This window comes from Lacerta agilis, chromosome 3 (assembly GCF_009819535.1).
Source record: "Lacerta agilis isolate rLacAgi1 chromosome 3, rLacAgi1.pri, whole genome shotgun sequence".
Lineage (NCBI taxonomy): Eukaryota > Metazoa > Chordata > Lepidosauria > Squamata > Lacertidae > Lacerta > Lacerta agilis.
Window position 1 is genome coordinate 66,954,009 of NC_046314.1, and position 26,032 is coordinate 66,980,040.

General features: G+C 41.8%; 1 protein-coding gene across 1 annotated transcript; it reads left to right on the forward strand.

Moving 5' to 3' along the window:
* Positions 1–1,229: 1,229 nt before the first annotated feature.
* On the forward strand, positions 1,230–18,970 carry PNLDC1 (PARN like, ribonuclease domain containing 1). Its single transcript, XM_033144110.1, has 19 exons — positions 1,230–1,340; positions 3,511–3,568; positions 3,679–3,752; positions 4,531–4,564; positions 4,683–4,806; positions 5,195–5,283; positions 5,386–5,486; positions 6,512–6,591; positions 7,705–7,842; positions 8,224–8,293; positions 8,476–8,561; positions 10,120–10,175; positions 11,094–11,161; positions 11,700–11,753; positions 13,098–13,140; positions 14,317–14,416; positions 16,046–16,221; positions 18,179–18,277; positions 18,798–18,970. The coding sequence occupies exons 1-19, from the start codon at positions 1,265–1,267 to the stop codon at positions 18,868–18,870; spliced, it is 1,599 nt and encodes a 532-aa protein (XP_033000001.1). The 5' UTR covers positions 1,230–1,264; the 3' UTR covers positions 18,871–18,970.
* The last annotated feature ends 7,062 nt before the right edge of the window (positions 18,971–26,032 follow it).

Here is a 26,032-nt window from a genome sequence, read left to right on the forward strand (position 1 = left end):
AGATACCATTTCCAATATCAAGAGGTATGAGGGAAAGCTCCGGTTGCTTGTTTTTCCAGATGACTACGCCGGTGTTAAAAGTCATTGCAGCCCTCTTTGGGAAGAAAGTGGGTGCTCAAGCAGAAAGGGGTTTCGTGGGAAATGATGGGTGAGGTGACCCATGGATTTTTGTTGGGAGGGGCAGCTTTTTTAAGGAGATCCGTTATTAACTCTGAAGAAACGTCTCCACCCCATTGTTCAGTCTGGACACTGAGGCCAAGCTCCAAGGGCTTTCTGGCAGTTTCCTCACTGCAAGAAGTGAAGTTACAGGGGACTAGGCAGAGGGCCTTCTTGGTAGTGGCACCCGCCCTGTAAAACGCCCTCCTATCAAATGTCAAGGAAATAAACAACTATCTGACTTTTAGAAGACATCTGAAGGCAGCCCTGTTTAGGGAAGTTTTAAATGTCTGATGCTTTATTGTATTTTTAATATTTTTTGGAAGCCGCCCAGAGTGGCTGGGGAAACCCAGCCAGATGGGCAGGGTATGAATAAATTATTAATAATAATATTCATTATTCTTATCATAAAAAATAGCAGGCGGGCATCAGGCTGAGGAAAGCTTATTATTTCCTGTGGGTGCCCGTTTAAAATATAGCATAGCTAATTTTCTCACTGCAGATGGCGTCTGCTAATGTGAAGTAAATTGTTGCATGGACAACTATAAAAAACAAAATAGTCACAACACCAGCGCATTTTGCCTATATAGCCCTACTGCATGGAAATATTTGATACCAAATGTTGGAAAACAATGAAATAAGACACAATTATCTTAGCCTAAGATTATCAGGTGTTGAGGAGATAAAGAACTATCTGAAGGCAGCCGTTTAGGGAAGTTTTTAATGTTTGACGCTTTACTATGCTTTTATATGTGCTGTAAGCCGCCCAGGGATGATGATGATGATGATGATGATGATGATTGATAAATAAATAAATAAATAAATAAATAAGTTGTTGAGCCCTTTGGAGTAAATAACGGGTAAAAACACTCTCAATGCAAGGAGCAAGCCTTTGTGGGGGGGGGGAGGGGGAGGCATCTCCTAGGGGCATAGTTTCTGTGGATGTGGGGAGGGGGCAGCCCATGAGTCGACCGCCTTTAAAAGCAGAAGCAAAGGCTCGCATCCGCTTAGCCTCGGCAATTCGCCTCAAGGAGGTGGGCGTGGCTTCCTCCCCGCTCTTCTTGTGGGGCGGGAACAGTCGCGATCCGCACGTGTGCCTGGAAGCGGGATGGATGTGGGAGTCGGGGAGTTTGAGGAGAAGTTGCCGAAGCTGCAGGAACTTATCCTCGGCTGCGACTTTGTCGGTGAGGGAGATGCTTGGGGGGGGGCGGTTTGTTATCCCTGCGAATGTGGGGTGGGCATCTTCCGGTGGCCCTCGGCTGGCCTTGGGCTTAGTTGATCGAGCTGCGGTAACGGGGAGGAGGAGAAGGGAAGGGTCCCCTGGGGCAGATCTGCCCCAGTCCAAGCCTCGACGTACTTGCACGGAAGCAAACCCCACTGAACTCAATGGAAACCCGCCCACCCTCTCCAGGATTAGTGTCTTTAAACTAATATAACGGCATTCGTTGCAAGCATAGTGGGAATTTTAGTTCTGAGGGAGAGCCAGTGGATCCCTCAGCAGAATGCTCACGACTTGTCCCATGTTAAGTCGTCCCCAGAATTGATTGGGGAAGGGGAAACCAAGGTCAGTGTTTGCAGATCTCTTCAACGCTGCCGGCTGCTTCAGAGTAGCAGGAGTGGCTGGGGTGAGCTCTCAACTGTTACTGAAGGAGAGTTGAGAGGATATGTGGCTTTAAAAACCAAATAGGGTAAAGTAAAGGCACCCCTGACCATTAGGTCCAGTTGTGTCCGACTCTGGGGTTGCGGCACTCATCTTGTGTTACTGGCCGAGGGAGCCGGCGTACAGCTTCCGGGTCATGTGGCCAGCATGACAAAGCCGCTTCTGGCGAACCAGAGCAGCACACGAAAACGGCGTTTACCTTCCTGACCGGAGCGGTACCTATTTATCTACTTGCACTTTGACGTGCTTTCGAACTGCTAGGTGGGCAGGAGCTGGGACCGAGCAACAGGAGTTCACCCTGTTGCAGGGATTCGAACCACCGACCTTCTGATCAGCAAGCCCTAGGCTCAGTGGTTTAACCCACAGCGCCACAGTACAGTATTTGTAAACAGTACAAATACTGTACTGTAAACAAGCAAGCCTGTTCCCAGATCCCAAGGGAGGTGGATTGCTCTGATCATTACGAACCTGGCAACTTTGGAGGCACCTGGCACCTCATCAGTTACTTCTCTTTCAGCTGCATGGGGTCGTCTTGTTTGGAGTGTAAAATCTTTTTATTTTTCTTAGTATTGAGGAGAAATTGAGTATTGAGTATAGTATTGAGTATTTAGTATTCCTCCCTGCTCTGGTCTAAATAACAGAACAAATACGCACCAATATTTATGTACGGCTTAATCAAAAAGGTCTCAAAGCAGTTTACATGAAGCAAAACAGAGTACCTAATAAAATCAAACTTTTAAAAAAACAATAAGTAGATGTACTGAAATTTATCAAAATATGATTAAATCAACAGTTAAAAAACAAATATACATAATAAAACCACACAAATGCACATAATTAAATTGCATGTCTGGATAGGATTTCCTAAACAAAACGTTTTTAGTAGGCATCACAAACAGAACAAAAATGGCACCTACATAAATTAAAGGGCAGGGAATGCAGAGTAGGTTTGGCTACTTTAAAAGAGCAACCCTTATTTTAAAGAGGTCTTATGTGGTGTTTGTTAAAAGTCCCAGTTCCACATGTTGAAGAGGTTGGAGTAAGGTGATCCTCCAAGTAAACAGTTCTCAAGCTGCTGAGGGCATTATATGTTAATAGTAACACCTTGAATTGGACCATGTAACAAATCAGCCAGTGTAGAGCTTTGAGGAGAGCTATAATATACTGACAAAATCACTCTTGTTGGCAATCACAATGTGGAATTTTGCTTTGACTGCAGTTTCTGAAGCAAGCACAAGGGAAGCCCCACATAAAGTGCATTGCAGTAATCCAGTCTTGAAAGGACCAGTAGCTTCTCCACAATAGTTCAGGTATCTGATTCCAGGATTGGCAGGAGATTTTGTACCAGCCAAAGCTGATAAAAGGTGCTCCTGGCTACCTGGACCTCCAGTGACAAAACTGGGTCGGGAAAAGTGAGTATTTGCAGCTGTTCATTAGTGTTGTGCCATGACTAACAATCAAGGTAAAGCTAAATTCCAAAAGTTTTATTATAATAGTTACAGTTCTGATGAAACTTCTGAAAATCTACCGAACATAGTGGACTGGTGTCTTGTGCAAAGGACTTGAGAGCATTGATGAAACCGGCAGAATATAAAGTTACAAAAAATGTTCAGTCTATTTAGTAATAGCGGGGAAGGCAAATGGTTTAGTTTGGTGCCCTTTGCTGTGTTCAATTTGTTCTTTGTATTTTGCAGGCCTTGACATGGAGTTCACAGGTTTGCATTCTACCTTTCCACCCAGTAATCAGCACAGGTAAGTTTGTCTAACCATACATATTTTCAGATGATGTGTACAGGAGTAATATAAAGGTAATATAAACACAACATGGAAGTATTTTATGATTTTCTCCCCTCCCCTCCCAGCCTCTTTGATTCACCCGCTGAGCGCTATCAAAAAGCCAGACAGAGCGTCCAACAATTTACAGTGAGTCAGCTTGGTGAGTTATTTTTGAGTTGCTAAAACTCAAATGTAAATCCTGTACATGTACCTGTAGCATGAGTGAGAGATTAAGGGACATTAAGGATCTGAGTGGGTATGCTTGTGGTTGCCTTGTTTTGGGTTATAGTGGGAGATTTTAAACAGACCAGCACTGCGCTTTGAAGTCATGATAATTGGGGCTGCAAAGCACAGCATCAATTGATGTTACCATGAAGTCATTCGACTGACAGGCAGACAGCTCTGCCAAGTTTGGCCCCCCCAGGGGTGAAGAGATAATGATGTGGCCTGTTGGCCAGAAAAGTTTCCCCATCTGTTTTAGAGGAATACTCAGTTTCCTGCATTGTTTGTCCAGTGTTACCAATGCAGAGATGTCTCTTTCTCTAGGTTTTTTTGGGGGGGTTGTGGCTCTTCTAGGAAGTAGTCAAGATGGAATTATTGGTTATCTGCTGTGCAAACATGATTCCTGGGGTAGTATGGGGGAGTGTAATATATCTATGAACAATATAGCTGTAAATCAGTCCCTCATAAATAGCCTCTCCACAAACACCTAAGGTTTCTTGCAATGTCTACCAGTATTTGGTGATAAAATTAATGCGAATTTAGCTTTCCACCTGAAAGGTTGCTATTGTGTCATTTTCAGTAATTTGTATTCTTACTAATAGGCAAATGGTTCTATCATAGTTTTAGCCAAGGAGAAGAACACACATTTGTGATCGATGTGTCACTATGTGCAGGTGCCTGTTTGTGTGTGATAACATTTTACATTTTTCTTTCAGGTTTGTCAATATTTTCCAATGAAAAATCCAACAAGTACGTATAGTGTTTTCTTGTCCATGGTTATATTTACCTGGTGATCACAGGATAAAAATGCTGCCTTTCAGCCCTTCCCTGGCAGAAATTTTGTTAAGTCATTCTGCTTTCTTTGCAGGTACGTGGCTCATTCCTATAACTTTTTTCTCCTTCCAATGACATTTGGCCAAATGGATTCTGAGGTCTGTTTCCAAACATCTAGCATTCAGTTCTTGTCTCACTATGGTTTTGACTACAACAAGGTATGTTTTCTGTTACAAATAGACTATGCAAACAAAATGTGGATTTTTTTGACTGGTTTTGCCATTTAAATACTGTTACGTCTTCTACTTGCACAACAGGGTTTCAGGGTTGCCTCCTGAAATTGGGTCAGGGTTCGGTGGGTTGGAAGACCCCCCCCCAGAACAGCATGTATGGGAGGAGGGAGGGGATCATTCCATCTGGCAACTGGAGCTTTGTTGCGCTCGAGAATTTTAAAGCACTTGAATTTTAAAATTAATACTGGAGTACAGCCACTTACAGGATTGGTGTGGTCAAATGAACAGAAGGTATAGTTCTGGCATCCATATTCCTTAACACAGAAACTTTCTGAGGTGTAACTTTTATCCTCCCTCCTCTCCCACCCCCAAGTTTCTTAAAGATGGAATCCCATACATGAATGAAGCACAAGAGAAGAAACTTAAGCAACAACTTTTGCCCGGGAGCTGTATGGTCCACAGGTAAAACTGATCTTTCTGTGAGAGTCTGCAGAGCGTTCTGGTAAGTCCAGGTTGAAACTGACTCACAAGTTTCAAACTGCTGCCTTGCTCTTCTATCTCCAGTGGCTTTGAAAAGGACAAGCTGAAAAAAGTGATTGATGAAGTAACTTGCTGGGTGTCATCAGCAGAAGCAAAAGATTCTATGGTTCTGCGCGATATATATGGTAGGGGGCCTAAGCTTAGGCACTTTTGATTTTGTGTCTCACAGCTCTTGACTAAATTTGTTCCTTGCTCCTTGCCCCACACCTTGAATTTTTGTATCTTTCCCTCTCACCCATTGGAGAAATAGAACCTTTGTTTTGTTATCACTGTACCTGTTATTTGTGAGTCTGGACATAAGGCTATGTACCATTTTTTTACTATTCTGGGTTGGTGGGGAAGCACTACTGCAAAACCTGGCACCTTCACTGATTAGAAATTTTTGGGGATGCAGCTTAAATAAATAAATAAATAAATAAAGTATACTACACTTAAGAGAAAATGGATATGAAAATAAATTGGACTTGATAGTATCCCTTGCAGGGGTGGTATTCCTTTCCTCTATGCTCCTAACTCTCCTGAAAATGATATCTAGTATACAGTATACTACTCTCAACATGTTCCAGAAAAACATGGGATTCTAGGAGAACCATTGCAGGATGCAGGTGATGTGACTGCATACATTAGAGAACACCCAAAACCTTCCTTGCATACCATAGAAAACTAGCCTTGAGATGGAAGTTTAAGCAGGATTAGAACGCTGCTCTCTGGAATGCTATTTTTCAACGGGTAGGGAGGGTTTAAAACATATGTGTTGAGACTGGAATCTCACAATTCATCCTCTCCCTGCAAACTGCATTTTGAAATAGTACAGTGGTGAATTGAGAGATAAAAGCAGTCCAAATGCCTGATCCTGTGTGTGAGTGTGTCTTGCTGCTTGTAACAACTTAATTGGATATAGACTTGGACAGTAGTGGAATCAGTGCTGGGAACTGCTTCTTAAATGCAATTAAAATGCTGTACCATTTTTCTAATTCAGTCATCTGAGTGTTAGTGAAGTACAATAAAGCTATATCATGCTCAAAACAAAATAAAAAATTCCTTGCAGTAAGTAGCACCTTAGAGACCAACTAAGTTTGTTCTTGGTATGAGCTTTCGTGTGCATGCACACTTCTTCAGATACTGTTCATGTTTTTGCTTCTTCTCATAGGCTTCCAGGTGTTTGAAATACAGCTGATTCTAAGACGAGCTATTCAAGATATTTGGACGATTCCTTTAGGAGGTCAAGAAGTGAGTTTCATATTGTCGTGTTTAAAATGCATCTGATGCATTCATGGCATCCAAGTCCTAGGAATACTGACAATTTGTCTCTACCATTGTGCAGGTTCCCATATATAGATCTTTGAGAATTCTTCTAAACTTTTGGCAGGAGTGTGTAAAAACAATTTGGCTAGTATTTTTCCTGAAGTTATATCTTCCTAAATAAAGGCCTTTAGGTCACTGGAGGCAGAACACAAAATTGGCTCTGTTATACTTTGCTAGGCTGCCTCCCTGTTAGCCATTTATGGTACATCTGTTCATTATTTGGACTCATTCAATCTGGGTTCAGCCCTAGCGACAGAACTGAGTTGGCCTTGGTCGCCCTAATGGATTACCTTTGCAGAGAGCGGGACAAGGGGAGTGATACCTTTATTCTATAGCTTGATCTGCTCCGGGGAATGAGAATTGGGGACAATGTATTTCTGTGGTTCCAATCCTACCTTCAGGACCGAGTCCAGAGGGTAGCCTTGAGAAGAGTGCCTGTCACCCCCTTTGACGACTACACTATGGGGTGCCATAGGGAGTATTTTATATCCAATGCTATTTAATAATTATATGAAGGCATTGGGAGCGGACAAGAGGAGGTTCCCAACAAGGTACTATCAGTCTACTGATGACACTCAGTTCAATTGCTCCATAACATCTGAATCAAGAGGGTCCGTGTGATCCCTGGGCCATTGCCTGGATGCAGTGGTGAAATAGATCAGGAATAACAAGCTGAGCTTGAATCCTGGCAAGACAGAGGCACTCTGAGTGAGTCGTACCTGTGTCTGAGAAATTGGTTAGTTGCCTGCTGTGAGTGGGTTTGCTCTTCGTCTGAAGCAGCAAGTTTGTGGTTTAGGGGTGCTTTTGGATCCAGCTTTGTCACCGGAGGCACAGGAAGCCTCAGTGGACCACCAGTGGCTGGTTTGACTGCTATGGCCATTCGTAGACCAAAATACATTTATACAGCAGTTATAATTGGCAGTCAGAGGCCAGGGTGGTGTGATGAAATCTCAGCAGTTTATACATGTGGGCTGATGCATAGGTGGTGCACAAAGCGCACACATGCCAACGTACGGTTTCTGTCCTCTCTTGCTTCAGGTGATGGTGAAGAAGATGAGTCCGCAGCATCGCTGGCAGCTGGAAAATACTTCTTATGATTCTTGTCGGAAAGAGCAAATTCTGTTCTCTGCAAGGGGTTTCACCAACCTTTTCCAGACACTAGTTAAAGCAAAGAAGGTAGATCCCACTTTCTTTAGGTTTTTTTTAATTTAAAATAAAATATTAACAATTCAGATGTAAAGTCACAGTAGTAGAAAATTCAAAATAACTTTTGAAACGCTTAACAGAATATGTATATTTATATAAAGTTATACTTATACAGGTGATATCAATTAAAATTGTACTGGCCTAGTGATAGTTGAATTTTTATATATGAAATGACCAGAACCATTGAAATTCAGCTGGTGATCTGTGATAAGCTCAATAAACTGATCATCACCACGCCTTTATTTTGTAAATTGCATTTGCTTTCTTAAAGGGCCTAGTATAAAACATACTGCCATTAACCACTGTTCAGCAGTGCTGTGTTTTTGACAATCTTACCTTTTCTCTCTGCAGCCACTGGTGGGACACAATATGCTGATGGATCTTCTGCACCTGCATGAGAATTTTTACAAGCCCCTCCCTGGTAATGCCACTTCCAGCTTCAATCACAGACTTTTGTATCCTTCCCCCAGTAGGATCCTTGTTCCTGATCCTTACCTCTGCTTTAGGAACTGATCTATTTCTGGTTATTGGTCAAGCTATTGTCAGCAGCTTAGTTGTTCATTAACAAGCAAACATCTTCTCTCCTATTATTATTTTTTTAAGAAAACTACGATGAATTTAAAAAGAACATACATGCCCTGTTTCCTGTTGTCATGGACACAAAGAACATAGCAAAGGCCACCTGGAAGGTAACTCTCATTGGCTGCTGATGCTCAAGATTGCCTCTCCTCTTTCTTGCCCCTCTCTCACTGTGTCATTGTGAGAGGACATGGCTCAGCAAATAAGCACATAGTTTGTATGCAGAATGTCCCAGGTTCAGTCCTCAGCAAAGGATCTTGGCTACAGCTAAGAAACACCTTTTGCTTAAAACAGTGGTGGGCCACTGCCGGTCAGAGTAGACAAGACTGGCCTAGAATAATTTAAAGCCTGGCAGTTCCATATGTTCAGAAAATGAGCAAGGAAAACTCCAATTTTGTCTCCTTCACAAAGAGCAGTGACAACTTTTGTCTGTCGTCCACTATTTCTTCCCAGAAGTGGAGCAGCGATCCGTATTAGTGGTACCTGAGGGGTCTTAGTGCCATCCCGTTGTTGGGATTGTGACTCTTGCCTCTTGTAGCGCCAGTGTTTTCCCCACATGATGGCAAAATGTACGCTGCAGACAGGACAGTTCAAAGTGTTGGTGCTGACCTTTAAAGCGCTAAACGGCCTTGCTCCTTTATGCGTGAAGGAGCGTCTCCACCCCCATCGTTCAACCCAGACACTGAGGTCCAGCTCCGAGGATCTTCTGGCGGTTCCCTCACTGTGAGAAGTGAGGTTACAGGGAACCAGGCAGAGGGCCTTTTTGGTGGCGGCGCCTGCCCTTTGTAACGCCCTCCCATCAGATGTTAAAGAAATAAACAACTATTTGACTTTTAGAAGACATCTGCACTCAGCCCTGTTTAGGGAAGTTTTTAATGTTTGATGTTTTATTGTGTTTTTAATATTGTGTTGGGAGTCGCCCAGAGTGGCTGGGGAAACCCAGCCAGGTAGGCAGGATATAATTTATTATTATTATTATTATTATTATTATTATTATTAGAGTTAAATTCCTGACTGTGGTTGTAATTGTCACATTCAGCAGGGCTTTAGGGGAAGGGTGCATTATGGGACTTGGCAGGTTTTCTTTGATGTGGTTGGCATTCCCAAGCTTGTATACTTGGATGCCTTGGGAACAACATGATAGGCTTAATGATTGGGGGCGGGAGGAGGTGCTGAAACTGTATGGCTAAACAAGTGGAAACCTTGCCTTTTGAGTCAGTGTATGAATGAGAAGCTGATAGCACAACAGTTTCTAGTCACAGGTTACGGCTTTGATGTTCTCTTCCTAAGGGCATGTTGTTACAATCCTGGTATGGCTGCTGCTAAGATTTCTACCTGTGCACATCCCAGTTGCATGAAATGGCATGCAGAACATTTCAAAGTAGCTGATTAATGATGAGACGCAAGTAGCTCCAATTGACTGACCCACAGTGAACTTCTAGTTCCAGTTGTTCAGTAAATGTGCAGTAATCCTGTATCTTCATGAGGATAATGATGTTGGAGGGGTCAGGGCCTTAGAAGACAAACAATGGTATAGGAAGCTTCAAGAACAGACACGTTGCACAAGAATGGTTGATGTCCTATGCACTGTAATCCATTGTTACTTTGTGAACCTCCAGCTCTTTCCATGTCACCAGAAAGCTTTTTAAAATGCTTCCTTTTAAACAGGAGTTCCAGTTTCCTCGAGCTGATAATCTTTTGGAGGTTTATAAAGTTCTGAACGGGTGAGCCATTTTATGTGTGTGTGTGTGTGTGTGTGTCACACCATTGGTTTGATCATTAAGTTAGCCTGTCTGAAAAAGAAATAAAACAAGTTGTTCCAAAATTCAATCAGGATTTTTTTTGGGGGGGGGGAGGTCATGCATAGCTGTCAACTTTCCCTTTTTTGTGGGAAATTCCCTTATTCCAGCGCCGTTTCCCACTGCAAAAAAGGGAAGGTTGACAGTTATTGCTGTTTCCCAATGCAAGAAAAATGAAGGTTGACAGCTATGGTCATGTCCTGCAGATGTTGACCCCATGATCAGCTTAGATTAGGGTAGATGGTACTCTGTTCATCTGTCAAATGTCTCTGAAGAAATTATACATTGTTTGCCCAGTAGACCTGTATCTTCTGAGTGAAGTGGCCCTCTTAGGCTGAAGATCTCAGGGTAACATTAAGAGGCAGCAAATGGACAACTGCTCTGTAGAATTTAAGACCATGGGGAGCATAATTACAGATTGGGGAAGGGGCTTAACAACTGATAGGAGAAAAATAAAATTGTTGCCTTCTTCCAGTTTTGAATATGTTTTGCATTGTACAGTGATTAATACCTATCTGACCACAGTTGGTTATTTTTAAATAATTCAAACATCCCTTGCCTTTTCTAAGAAAAAAAGAAAGCCCAGTCTTTCTATTTCACTGGAAAGGCAAGACAAGGGGGGCATATGGTAACTTTCATATAAATAGCTACAATGGCTATATTCTACTTCCACTGTTGGAAGTAATATACCTTTGAATACCAGTTGCTATTCCATTCAGGTTGTATTTGCAGGCTTCCCATGGGCATCTGGTTGGCCACTGATAGAACAGGATGCTGGACTTGGGTCTGATCCAGCAGGGCTCTTCTTAAAGAACTGAAAGCTTGACAATTGATACCTTTCAGCAGTGACATGAATCCCACAAACCAGCCTTGTCCGGAGATCTTTCATGCAAGCGACTGCCTCAGATACGGTATGTCTGGCTATGGAAACAAATTCTTGGCATGTAGTCATTAACCTGAATAAGTACTACGATTGATGTTTTCAATTGCTTTCATCACAGCAAAGTCATGAGGTGCTTTGAACAGGATTGTGATGCACATAGCTTTGCATTTCTACCCCTTGCAGCACACATGCACCAAACTGTTCATTCTGCTCTTGTTCCCTACCTACTACTGCAGTCCACAATACTGGGAAAATAGATGCTTAAGGCATTCTGCAAGGCCCAAATCAGCAGTGAACCTCTGACAGGCTTTGCATGATACTACTTCTACTGCCAGATCAAACTCAAGTGGGATGTGATCGCAACTTAATGACGGGATCTGATGATATTGCTTCAGAATCCTTGTAGAGACTGCCATGCTCTAGATTCTTAGAGGTGGGAGGAAAACGGCAACATAAAATGAAGAGAAACAAGAAAGGTTGTCTGTGGGTCAGGCATGTTTTGGGTCAAATCATTATAGACTGTCTGGGGAGATGTTACCTTTTCTGTTTTTTTGGAAACCTTTCAGCTACAAAAGAGTCTCCTCACGAGGCAGCCTATGATGCATTTCTCTGCGGATCAGGTATGGGTGTAATTTTTAGTGTCTAAAATACCCCCCTTCCATCGGCATTGTGCAACATATGGGGCAGTCTGTCTACTTTGTTAATAAAGAAACTGTACAGCCAGATGGGCGGGGTAGAAATAATAATAATAATTGTTGTTGTTGTTATTATTATTATTATTACAAACCTCTTTTTGGATGTGAACATTTGTGACAGAGAGTTTCAGTGCAAAACTTCATGTTCTTCCTGAATGACATATTTATTCTTATTTTAAAGTTTCTAACAGTTTAGGCACTGTGCAGAGTTACAGGCTTACAATCAAATGGATATGACACAAAAAAATGGAGAAGGAAGAGAAAAGCAAGACAAAAAACTACCACATATATGTACATAGCTAATATTGACCAGCTAGAATGGCCACTGGGGAGAAGTGGTCATTTCACTGGGAGAGGTGGTTTACCTCTCCAGTGGAATAGTAGTTTGTCCCAGCTGACCCCGTGGAGTGTGCTTTGCAGCCTGTCCTCTACCTCAGGTGTAGCCAAATATAATTGTGATCATATCTCCTATCCTGTTATTTCTCTTTTCATAGCAAAGGGTGGGGGGAATCAGCACGAGCAGAGCTGGAAGAGCTCTTTATGTGCAGTTTTTCCTTTTGGAAAGTTAGTAAAGGAAATTCTTATAGATCCTATACCTCACTCAGCACATGAATGTTATGAAATATTTGAAGGCTTCTATTTCCTTTTAGTTGTGAGAAGTACCTAGAGTATAAGATACAGTGATTTGGCCCCCCGGGTGAGGCCAAATCAAGCCAATGTGCTTTTCTCTTTGAAGCTCTACAAGGCAGTCTTCTTTGTTTCTGCTTTATTGGTTTTAAGCAGGCTTAGGTAGCTAGCAGTTCTTCTTCCAGGAGGTGGTCACCTCAGTCCTTTATAGAGGCAAGTAGAAGCTGAAGGGATGCTGTTTACATAACCAGCCAAGAGTTATTGCTGCTTTTACTTTCATGAAACAAAATAGGTACCTTGCAAGGATTTCTACTTGCACAATGGGACCTCTCCCCCCCCCCCGTGTGCCCCTGCATCCCTCAAAATTGGTTTGGGCGAACCCTCAGAACAGTGCAAGGAGGAGGCATTATGGAGTGCTTGTGCAAACAGGCCGACTGGAAGAGTGGGACTCTGAATCCCCTCCTAAGTCTTTTTTAGTAAAGTTTTGAAGGCCTGAAAGATTGATGTCATATTTAATCAACTCTCAGAACAATCTAATTCCTAGAAAGCTTTTCTAGGGAGTCTTCCCCTCTCCACCCCTGTTTTGCAGTCTTATCATTTATAAGTTGTTAGATGTAACAATGGAATTATTTCTTTTTCCAGTTCTTCTGAAAATAGCCCATTTGCTTCTTGACAGAAGTTCTTGGTAAGTAAATAGCTTGAATGTTTCCCACTTCTGAATAATCTTCCTCACTGTAGAATGATGGACTTAGAATTGGTTGGAGGTGGCCTAGAACCCTTCCCAGTTTCATGGGCAGCAGCACTTGCTTCCCTAAGAGCATTGTGTTGTCTTTCCTCCTTGGCATTGTGTTAAAACACACCTGAATGCTCCAGACCAGCAAACTGCTGAAACTTTGGCTTTTATAGAGCTGGGCACATTTGCTGATGATCAATTAAGCAAGGGCATTTGATTAGCAGCCCCTGTCCACTACTTAGCCTATTAATTTCTATGGAAGCAGTAAGGGTGTACTTAGTTTTTCTCCACTTTGGCTTTATTTTTGTTAAATAAATAATGACACAGTGTAATATGTCATGTTGTTCATCTGGGGTTGTATTTACCAAATTTGGGGTTGTATTTACCTAATAATGATTGCTGTTATGTCCTGATATGTAAAACCACAGAATTCAATGAGGGTGCCCTTTCTTTTTCTTATGACTGTATTTAGTAGTAGCTGCTTGGCGACAGGTTCTGAAAGGTGATTTTAATATTTATAGACAGGGCCTGTCAGCAACAGATCTTAGAAATTGTCATCAAGCACCCTTAAGACCCCCAAAGTAAATATCAGTATTATCTTAATGTATAAAATATCCCTTCAATTAAAAAAAATCCCAGTTATCATACCAAGCTCCTGGGGAGCTTTAAAGACCTAAGGCAGGCTTCCTCACTCTTGGCCCTCCAGATGTTTTTGGCCTACAACTCCCATGGTCCCTAGCTAGCAGGACCAGTGGTCAGGGATGCTGGGAATTGTAGCCTCAAAACATCTGGAGGGCCGAGGTTGAGGAAGCCTGTTAAGGGACCAGGTAGCAGTGGTCAAATTAGGAAACTGTTTTACTTTGGCATGGAGTTCCATGAAATATAAAAATTAAAGAATTTATTGTATTTTATAACATTGGAATGTGTTGTGTGACGGTACTCTAGTTTCAATTTGCATCATTGGGCGGAGGGAATTGCTCAGAGGCAGGTAGTAGAAGAGAACTTACCCTTTTCTAAGAAAAATAGTTAAATATATATATATATGCAATCTTGGCATTCCTAAGTTCGTCTAGTATATCATTCCCCACAGAACATTTTTTAAAGATCCGCTGCTTCTCCTTAATTTAGTGATCCACCAAGGACTACTCCCTCATTTTCTCAGTACCTTGATGTATTGGCTGCATATGTGAATCAAGTGAACATTATCCGAGCTGGTGTTCAGAAAATAGTGAGTATGAAATGTGAAAAGGTTCCAGTTAGCCAGTTGCCAAGGGAAACTACTTGTGTAACATCCCCACAAGCTCAGATGGAATAGGAGCAGAGAGCAGGGAGCAGGAGCTCTTGTAAGCTCTGTCATTTTGGAGATAGTTTTGTAGTTTGCATGGCTGATGCCTAGGATGTTAGAGAATGGAAGATGAGGCAAAGAGTGATGCTAAAAAGTGGACCCTCCAGATGTGTTGCCTCCAGATGTACCTGACCAGTGGTGAGGAATAATGGGAGTCATAGTCAACATCTGGAGCGTACCATGCTAGCCAACCCTGTTGTATTGAATTTGATTCACTGAGAAAAGCAATTAGGAAATAAAGGATTTTACATGTATGTTACATGTGGGCACAGGCAAGGACCCAAAGTAAGCTCATTTTATTAAAGTGCCCCAAACTTTCTAGAAGCTGGACAGAACAGTATTTCTTCATGATGAGGAAAGAAAACACACGTCCATGTCATCTGACAGACAATACAAATATTCATAATTTTCACAACAATACACTGTCTATCCTGTTCATAATTCTTGATCTTGGAGCTGGGGCGAAAATTGTGTGACTGCATTGTAGTACATGGTGATGCAGACTTTGGTTCAAAAATACCTGATGGATGCAATTTTAGCACACTGAATATGTTTGTATGCACATTTTTATATAGGATTATAACAGTATAGTTATTATTGCAGTTAATTTATTAATCACCTTCTAAACCAGTGTCTCAAGGCAACACACAAAAAGGAAGTTAAAGACTAAAAAACAACAACAGGAATGTTTTTGCCTGGTGCCTTCATTACATATTTTTAGGCGCCAGGGCAAAAACATTACTCCTCTCTCAGGCCTTTGGCTAATTAAGCAATCTGTGTCTTTTTAAACAGTGACGGGCAGTGTATAGTTTTTGGTTGTTGTTGTTAATAATGGGCAACCGTAGCAAACCCTGCAAGCAAGGCATTATTAAGTTGGCAGTAGTTTGCCCCCACAAGTTTGCCCTTAGCCGCTGTGTTCTGCCCCAGATGCAGCCACTGAAGGGTAGCCCCACATAGAACTAATTGCAATAATCCAACCATGAGGTTGTCAATGCATGGGCAACCATGGTCAAGCTATCCCAATCCAGCAACAGTAAAAGCTGTTGGTAAAAGGCACTCCTAGCCACTGAGGACACCAACAAACAATAAAAGGACTTGTATTCCAAAAAAAGTAAGTCTGCAACATACTTGGCTCTTCCCTTCCCCAACCTAGCTAATAGTTCTTCATAGTGTGATCCCTTGTGAGGTCCGGGGCCTGGCTGCAAAAACCAATGAGGGTGAGTGGACTTGCCCCTTCCACCCTCCCAGAGCCGTAACCCCAGGGTGCCCAAACCACAAACAAATAACAAGAACTATTTAGAGGGTGTTCAATGTGACTGATTTAAAAAAACAACCCCACAAAAACCTGATGTTAAGCATTAATGTTAAATCACCAATTCTTATCTACCACGGTGTTTGTGTGTGTTGTGTTTGGCATAGTTTATTGAAATGTTTCATAATACTTAGAACCTTTTCTGAATCTTCCTCTTGGTACCTTCAGTAGCTGAAGGGTTAACTTAATTCTTTCCTTAGAATTTTTCCGGTATGGATGACCCTATAAAGCTTCCACCACTCCTTATCATCAATGTGCGAGGATGGCCTGGGGTTGATGAAGAGCAGATCTATCGGGAGTTTAAAATCTTCTGCAGATTTGATGTGCGACGGCTAACGAGGAACCAATTTCTCTTACTCTCCAATAATTTTAAAAAGTATGTGATCAAAAACCACCTTCTCCCTACCTTAGCAGTTGTTATTCTGCCAGTTTTCTCTGATATATGTTAGACCAGATAGAGTCTCATTCCGAAACATCTGCATTCAGCTTTAGTGATCCTCATGCAGCAGGGGAAGTATATGCTTATACTCTGCTCAATAGCCACACCCATGTATGCTGCTGGGTTTTTGAAATGCTTGCAAATCCAAGGGTGCAAGAAACACAACGATACCCTTTGGAAGGGGGTGGGGTGGGAATCCAGTTGCACATATTTACAAATACAAATCTTACAATGTCATACTTCATACAAATACAAATCAATAATACAACAATACAAATCAAACTTCCCTCCCCCCTTTTGTGGTTTCTTCTCTTAATTAAATTTTTAGCACTGCATTTTCCACTTTACTCCATTTCTTAATTATTCTACAATTAATATTTTAACTGCTTGCTTTAAGCTAACCCTACCAATGCACTTAGTTGCATGCCATGATTTTTCAAATATTCCACAAGTATTCTGCACTCCTTAATAATTTCCCCCCTCTTGGTTTCTTAACACACCTGTTAAATTTGCCCTTTCGGCATAATCCATCAAATTAATTAGTCACTCTTACTTGGTTGGAACAATATCCTCTTTCCACCTCTGGGCAAATCCATTCTGGCTGTGGTTGTAGCATACATAAATAAGTTTCTACGGTCTTTTGGAATTTCTGTATTCACTATCCCTAAAAGAAAAGCTGCTGGTTTTGTTTTGTTTTACTAAAAGTTATTTTTGAACATTGTCTTCAATTCATTATATGTAGATCATTTCCCAGAAAGCTTTTGTTCCCTTACAGGACTACCACGTATGGTAAAAATTACCTTTCTTTTCTTTACATTTCCAACACAGATAAATACCAGGAGATAAATGCCATCTATACATGATTTTCATATAATTTTTTTTCAGTGTACATAACATGCTGTGAATTTTCAATCAACATTCCACAACTTATCCCACGCAGCCATTTCAGTATTGTGACCAATGTCTCTTGCCCAGTGAATCATCACAGATTTCACCTGCTCATCTTTTGTTTCTCATTCTAACAACATTTTATACATCATAGAAATTACTTTGTCAGTGTTCCCTAGTAGTTCTCTCTCAAATTGCTTAATGCAGTTTTTCAGACATCTTGGAGGGGTTGCCAGTAAAGCAGAGAAAACAAACTTTTCTGCAGATTCTCTCCCCCCCCCAAGATCAAAACATATATGTATTGGACTTTAAAAAGCATTTTTCTATTTGTACCCATGGGTTTCTGTAGGGCCATAGGTTCCCCAGCCTTGCTGTATTATTAAATGGCAGCAGACAGAGGAGTATATGGTTGCTTCAAATTCAAGCAGCGCTTGAAGGAGGATATTCTCAGGGCTTGCTTGCTCTCGGGGGGGGGGGGGGAGACGGCACGGCACAGGAAAGGCTGACATTGCAAATTGCCCTAACCTGGGTTTGTACATGGGTTGATCTTGGGAGTGGCCAGGAGGTACTCTCTTTATTTATTTATATTTCATTTCCCCCAAAAGTTGTAGAAGCATATAAACAAAACCATCACACACCACCTCTTTGGTTGTGGGCTTGAAAGTGGGAAGAGAAGGGCACTTTTTGTTTTTTCTTGCTGTAAATAGGGGGAGAAAGAGGGTGCTGTAAATAGATGGAGCCTGCCCTCCCTCATGACAGTCAACATGTGGGCATGAGAGTTGCAAGAACAGGGATGAGTGACTGTGCATTTAGGGTGTATTGTCCATAAATAAATGGCAGGTGGGTAGAGTCCCTTTTGGGAGGGAATTGTCCAGTGAAAACAGCAGTTGGGTTGACAGATTTCCAGCTTCAAACAGCACCAGTTTGGGTACAGAAGCTAATTTTTGGCTATCAGATCATTCTTCTTCTTTGTAAGTCAAAGTTGTACTTTTCTTAATTCTTACAGTGTCAGAATGGTTTTGAGAGAATATAAAGCTCACCCCAACGTGCAGATTTCCCCATACCACCACTGGAGACATTCTCCGCAAGTGAATTTCTTCCTCCAGTAAGTAAAGCTAACTTTATAGGGAATCTCATTTTTTATTATTATTAATAATAGAGGCCTTGATGAAACTTAGCTTTTTAAAGTTATATCTCCCCCCCACCCACCCACCCAAAAGTGAGGGAAGAGAGACTGAAATAAATCCCTTCCTATTCTTGACAGTTTGCTGCAAAGCATGGATCTGGGTATAGTATAATACATGTAGCAACTCTATTTCTGTACTCAGTTTTATTTTCAGTACTTTAGGAAGTGGGAGACAGAAACTGAGAAGGTGATGAGGGGTGTCTGGAAAAGGTACATTTTCTGGACTTTTTTATATAAAAAAACTTTTTATTGATGGTTTTGATATTTCTTATGAAGCACTTAAAGGTTTTACTACAATCAAACAGTGTATAAATTTTGGTATAAAAATAGACATTGGAAGTCATGCTTGTGAAAGTGAATATAAAAACAGAGTTGGGAAGGGCTCGAAATGTTGATTGCTGTGGCTGATGTTCTCCTGGATATTCTTCTCTCTCTTCAGAATTTGTGGCGTTGTGACCTCTTGGTCTCTGCTGGCATTCTTCCTTGGAAGATCTTCCAATCATGCTTCGTAAGCAATCGTCTACTGGAAGCACTTTTGTCTGCTGTGTGTCCTTTTCTTCCTCATCATCACTGTAAGCGATACGTACAATATATTAAAATACATTGCATTTCTCTAGTAGTCCCAAACCTATGTGTGGTTCCTAATGTGGGAAGTGAGATGGAAGAGCAGGCCATTGTCAAGTAGCGGATAGGGAGGGGTATAATTCTGTATTAAGATTTTGCTAGAAGACAGTCCATCGTTCTCTGTTCCCAGCTGCATCTCAATCTGAATAATTGTGGTCTTTCAGACAGTAGATACCTGCCCATAGATTTCTCTCCCCTCCAGGCGCCTTTGATTCCATTCTTTTCCTCCTTTCCTCCCCTCCACTATGATTCTCTCTGGTTTTTGTATATATTGGCTACCCTCTGATCCTCCTTTTCTAACTCTGGCTTTTGCTGAAGTTTACGTCGTGATTTGAGATTTCAGTCTCATTCTGTAATCGTCCAATCACTGCAACACACTGCAAAGTTTTTATTTTGTAAGGTTAACATTTTCTAACCTTCCACAGGTCTACCTCTCCTTCAGCGTCCTTGTTCTTGACCCCTGACATAGCAGAAATGCGTGAGCCTCTGACTCAAATAAAAGATGCAGTTGACTCTGCTGTAGGCCTTGGGTGGGTTAAATAGAAGTGATGAACAGCAAGATAAATGATCTGTAATTCATTTATTCTGGAGGTGGGAATACAAGTCAGCACTCCTCTTTATATAAGGAATGTTGTTTGGTTTCTGAGGCCAGGCTATTTTCAAGTCTCCTCTTGGTCTGCTTGTGTTGTTTGTTCTATGTTTGTTTCATAATTCAAAGCTCTCTCTAAAAAAATATCTAAGGTTTCCCAGCCGTTTTGCCTGCCCCACCATCCAATAGCAAAATATGAAAAAGGGTTGATGCTGCTGCTTATGGAATCAAATAACACAGAGAATGTAAACACTGGTAATTCTAGTATATCATGATACCAATAGTCTATATATTCCAAAAGTCTAGCTGACCCTTCTAAAATTAGAAACAGAATAACTGACACTGCAATCGTGTTGTCAAGCATTGTTTGTGTTTTCCACTGCTTTTTGATAAAAATGGCCACAGTGCAAAAGACCATGATGGGCACAAAAATCAGGAAGTCGGTGATAGCTTCAAATGCAGTTGCAATATCACAAGGGAAAGTGTCTTCATACATAAGTGCATAGAATCTTGGATAGCATGTAAATTCTTCTGCAAAAGATATTACGCATGAGAAGGCCCACAGAATGACAGACACAATAGCTGAGAAGTTCTCTGGTCTGTGACGTCGACACCAGACAGGGAAAAAAAGTGACAGATACCTTTCAGCACAGAGAGCTGTTAATATATAGAAACTAGAGTTGCGTCCAATAATATATGTTATCTCTAGAAAACGTGAAGTGTGTGTATTGATAGGAGCTGGTTCTATAAATAACGCAAAATAACTCAGTAGATAGAGAAGAACAACAAAATCAGCCATAGCCATATTCATGACATACACATTGAACTTATTCTTCTTGATCATATAGCGGAAAAAAAAAATGACCATTCCATTGCCAACTACTCCCAAAAAGCAGATTGGAATGCATATGATGATCATTGTTTCCTTCGTGTTGCCTTCATTGCTGATATTCTTGTTTTCTGCATCAGCAGCATGGGCAGATAGATTGTTTTTCTGTTCCAGCATGAGATGATCAGTATGTTCAGTAACTCTTCTCAACCTGCTAACATGAAACACATTTTGTGTGATTATTAGGTGCTGAAATATTGTAAAAGAGGAAGCAAAGTTTCAAGAGTATCTCCTGTCTGACAAAGACATTTGTGTTATAATGTTCACTAGTATTTGCAGGGAATGATCTCCCTTCTCTTCTTCACTGGCTGCTTAATACTTGATTGTTCAGGGGCCTATAAGTCTTCAATTTAGGGGACATGGGATATAGTTGAAGTCTGCAAAATGTGATGTAGCCTTTCTGTCATGGAACTGCACTCCACTGCCAGACAGAGTCTGGGTGGGTACAGGCAGCCCCAGCCACTCTTAGCCAGTGATACGTCTACCAGCGAGTCTTCCAGCACCTCCCCTGGGGAGGAGGAGTTATCCTTAGGCAGCCAGGTGGAGACCCAGCACCGTTCCGCAGACCCGTTCGGAGGGGGAGATGCCGCTTCCGTCGCCTGAACTGCGCAGGGGGGGTCAAAAGACCGGGAAGGTGGGCTTTTAGGATGCCGAAATTCCTATGCTGGGATCGCAGCCGGAGACAGGCACTTCCGGATTCGTCTAGCGACTAGGCAGTCATGTTTCTCAGTAGCTCTGCACTGTAAATAGCCTTGCACAATAAATTGGTTAAAAGACAAGACGGACTTTGTCTTTACTTGTGAGCAACCACTTGAAGATCCTGACACTTCCATCGCCTTCTATTGCTACAGTAAGCCTTGGCTCTTAAGACACATCTGATATCCCATAACTTTTGTTCCTGTCATCCAATGCAAGAGAGGCAGTGGATGTGGTGTACCAGTGTTTGGAGCCTGTTCAGGAACAAAACCAGGGACTCAGCTACATTAGTAGAGACACAACAATTTGAATGTGCTATAAACATGCAACACCAGATGGTGTGAGAGAGCAGGAAATTTTTATACAGTACATGTTTTTCCATAGGGGTTTTTTGTTATAAGGGTCTAATTTCTGACTTATTTATAGCATTTTTTCCTGTGTAGATCCACCCCAGGTTGACAAACTGAAACTTAACATTGTAACTAGCATTGTATTATTTCAGCAAGAGGGTTTTCAGATTCATGCAGCATTTAAAAATACCTCACAAATTATTTTATCTTCTCTGATGCATTTGTTAAGGAGGATGTAAGCTGAGTACAGGTGGGTAGCCGTGTTGGTCTGCCATAGTCAAAACAAAATCGAAAATTTTGTAAGCTGAGTAGTTAATGCACATAACTATCAGGCATCATGGAGAATGTACACATAATTCGCCCATGAAGAAGGAATTGTGCACATTTCCTAGTCGATATACATAATCTCCGATTGGCCTTGGAAAAATCTGCCTGTCACAATAGTTATATGCCTGACTTCCTTTGTCAAGCTCTGGATGTTATTCAAGGTCTTTCCACTAGACAACTGCAACCATATGCCTCATTATATCCTTAGAACTCAAACTTCCATTTGTGAATCTTAGCAACATATACTGGTGTAGCTAATTCATCAGGGCAAACAAAACAGTTTCTGAGTCAAACTCAGGCAAGAAAGCCAATTAAAATGGAACCATGCAATAGGTGTTTTCCTACAGAGGCTGGAACTGTGCAGTGACAAGGCATTGTGACTTGGTGGTGGTAGTTGCGGCCAGTCTCAAAGTCCGGGAAGAATTTCTTTAGTAGTGGTCTCAGAACCATTTATTTTAAGATTGTTGGAGCCACAGTCCCCTGCTACATGTAAGAAGCGAAGAGAGGCAGGAATTGAGGACTCCTGTGGTTGGCTGGATCCATTCAGACACCTTGTTCACAGCTCAGGCTGGAACAGCTGGAACTGTACAGTGGCACACAACAGGACTTGACTGCACGCTCGATACCTCTGTGAAGCGATCTGCGCAAGTTTTGTTATACAGACCAATGCTAAACATTTTGATAATGTACAGAGTACACTTGATGATAAGCTCTGCCTGTATTTTGTCAAATTCACATTGAAACTCCCCCCCCCCCTTGCAAGCCAACCATTTCATTGCCCTTGGCTCCCTAGCAAACTTGACGACAGATCGTGCCCTACCAAGAATGAAAAGACACTTGGAAGCGATCATGTGGACACCCTAAATCTCCCCTTTTAATAGAGAGACCCGGGCACCTTCCCAACCTGGTGCCTTCAAGATGTTTTGGACTACAACTGCCATCTCTGACTATTGCCCATGCTGGCTAGTGCTGATGGAAGTTGTAGTCCAAAATATTGGGAGGGCACCATGTTGTGGAAGGCTGAGTCATAGTATTTTAATGCATCTTTTTATATTATTTTAATACTATTGATAATTATAATTTCATTTTAATGATTGCCTTTTCTGTTTGTAGCTTATTCTGTTTTACCTTTGTATGCTGCCTTGAGTCCTGGACTGAGAAAAAAGTGGGACATAAATAAATATTATAATGGTGATAATGATGATGATGATAAGACAGGTGATTGAGGCATATTATTTGTGCTGGCTGCTTGTTCATAGGAAGAACAGATCAGTTCAGATATGGCTAGAATTATCAGACAGGCAAGTTCCCAGAATTCCTGCTAAATGAAGAGCTAATGAAAATCTAAAAAATCAAACTGAAGTGAATGACTGAAAGAAATAAAAATAAATACTAGCATGATTTCAAGGTTCTTTTCAACTTTCTTTGGTTACATTTCTGCTCACTGAAGGAGAAGTGTGACCCACCTCACTATGATGATGTGTGCTGTATGTAACAAAGAGAATATGAGAATCCCATGACCTCATAGCAACTGTTAGCCATAGTCTGGTGATGTGCACCGTGGCATCATTCTGGATCCATTTCAGCTTCGCATCTGTTTTGGGTTTGACACAGAACCTGACTTGATTGTCCAGGTGGATGACTGGTAGAAGACTAGTAGGCAGTAACAGCACAGATGTCTCAAAATAGATGTGACACAACATTCCATACTTATTAATAAATAAGTATCAGCATTCTGCAGCAGCTGAAGTTTTTGAACCATCTTTGGGGGCAGCCTCATGTAGAATGTGTTACATGCTTTACAATCTGAAAGTCACGAAGGCTGCAGCCCTAAACATATTTACTGGGGAGCAAACCCAGTTGAACAGAACAAGACTTGCTTCCATATAAACATGACCAGGATTATCTTGCAAATATGAATGGATAGGTTTCTTTATTCCACTAGTAGGTACAGTCAGTGTATCAGCCAAGGCTGATAGAGGTACCTCTGTTCCATAGCTATTACTTGGTGTTGCAGGACCCATGTTGTGATAGTGATCACTTCCCCCTATCTCCCATCCCAGACACCATGTGCAGGACTGAGGACTGCCTTAGTGTGCTGCTTATTACTTAAATAGTTCAAGGTCTAGGGCAGTGGCTCCCAACCTTTTTTTGGCCATGCCCCAACTAAGCACCTCTAATATCCTGATTCCCCGCCCAATGACATAATTCTTATTATTCAAAAAGTGAACTATTCACATGGAGGAAGCCTAAAAGGCCATTCACTGTTAATAACTCATTCTTGAATTGCCCCCCCTTAAAAACCAAATCCCCCCCCCCCGTGGGGCAGGCGTGTGCCCCACATTGAGAACCATGGGTCTAGGGATTTCACCTCAATGTGTCTGATCACCATTTTATAAAGAGGCACACCCACCAAACAGCATGAATTTCCATGGGAAAGTGGCCACATCTTTTCTCGGCTCACTCTGTAACACATTTCTTTCCATTTGCTGATTTCTCTGTGTCTGCATTCACTGCAAATCCTGCCTGTCTCTGTTTCTCAACTGTAATGTTTCTGCAAGCCTCTGCCACCTACCGTAAACCAGTCATGTTTAGCTTTAAAGCCATGGCATTCTTAAATTCTTTCTGCTCACTTGCATCCTTGCTGACTGACCCCACTGACAAGTGACTCAGCCTTTGATCTTCCACTTTGAAGCTTTGACTAGGGGTCATCTGTTTTTAATCCTCAAGAGATCAGCTTGCTCATTTCAAGACAATCTTTGCTATTTCTAGCAATGAACCAAGTTAATTTTGTTCCAAGTGTAATTACAGTACAGTCGTACCCCGGCTCCTGAACACCTTGGGAGTCAAAACGTTCAGGGACAAATAGAAGAAGACGCCTTCACCCCAGTATGGCTCCCCTTTATCACATACACAGCCCAACAAGACAATGACAAAAACCCACCAACAGCATACAAATCAATATGGCTAACCTGATCCAAAACACCTACCCACCCCACATGAAAACAAAGCTCACCACAGTCAATCACAAATGAACAACCACACCCTAGGCCAACCCCAACCTGTCTCACCACCAAAGGAACACACGTGAATAGCAGAGAACCTGCACAAGCGACGCCGACACAAAACCCCACACATATATTATGTGAAATAGAAACATCCCCACCCCACCCCACTCGCCTTTCCCCGCTCCGCCTCTTTCCCCCTTTTCTTCCTAATGTAACACTAATGTCTCAACAAATGAAACTGATCTGTAAAAATGTTACTCGGAAAAGAAAAAAAAGAGAGACTGCTCATACTTTTGTAAACCAAGAAATTTTAAAATTAAAAACAAAAACAAACAACGTTTTGGCTCTCGAACGATCGAAAACCGGAAGTGAGTGTTCCAGTTTTCGAACATTCTTTTGGAAGCCGAACATCCAGCAGGGTTTCTGCAGCTTCCGATTGGCTGCAGGAGTTTCCTGCAGCAACCAGAATCTGCACTTTGGAAGTAGAATGTTTTGGAAGTTGAACGAACTTCTGGAAAGATTCTGTTCGACTTCTGAGGTACGACTGTACAGTGTCCCTTCTCATCACATTTTACAAGTGTGTCTTGCAAGGGGGTTGCTTGGCAGGGGGTTGGACTGGATGGCCCTTGTGGTCTCTTCCAACTCTATGATTCTATAAAACTGCTGCAGTGTATCCTTACCTCTTAGCAAGACTACTCCTGATCAGACATAGGAGCCGATACCATTTAGTGTGCCAAAATAAATTAAAAATGGCCTTCACCAATCAGGTGCCCTCTATATGTTTTGGATTACAATTCCAATCAGCTCCAGCCAGTCTGCGAATGCTGGTGCAGGCAGGTGAGGTCTCTGCAGGTGGGCAAGTATCCCCATCTTCATCTTCAGTACAGAAAAAAAACCCACTGCTGTCAGTGAAGTCAACTCTTAATTCAAAGAAACCAAAACAGTGCAGCCTTTTCACATGGTGGAAAAGCTGAAACCCCTGGATCCACAAAATGGCTTCTGTATCCAATTACATGTGGTGCATGGGTGTGGCCTGAGGCATGTATGACACTCAAGTGAAAATTTAAAATGAGCTCTTTGACAGGTGCCCTGATTGAATTCCCAACAGACGTGCCTGAAAGAATCCCGGTTCTGTTGGAATATTGTGGGTTTTGTTCCCCCATGCTTCTTATCTATGTTTGGACCCGCAAC

What these genes read in the sequence shown, in the direction of transcription:
- PNLDC1 (XM_033144110.1), top strand. Translation starts at nt 1,265, where the DNA reads ATGGATGTGGGAGTCGGGGAGTTTGAGGAGAAGTTGCCGAAGCTGCAG. An exon ending in CCTCGGCTGCGACTTTGTCG is followed by an intron (nt 1,341 to 3,510) that starts GTGAGGGAGATG and finishes TGTATTTTGCAG; the next exon opens with GCCTTGACATGGAGTTCACA. An exon ending in GGGAGCTGTATGGTCCACAG is followed by an intron (nt 5,284 to 5,385) that starts GTAAAACTGATC and finishes TTCTATCTCCAG; the next exon opens with TGGCTTTGAAAAGGACAAGC.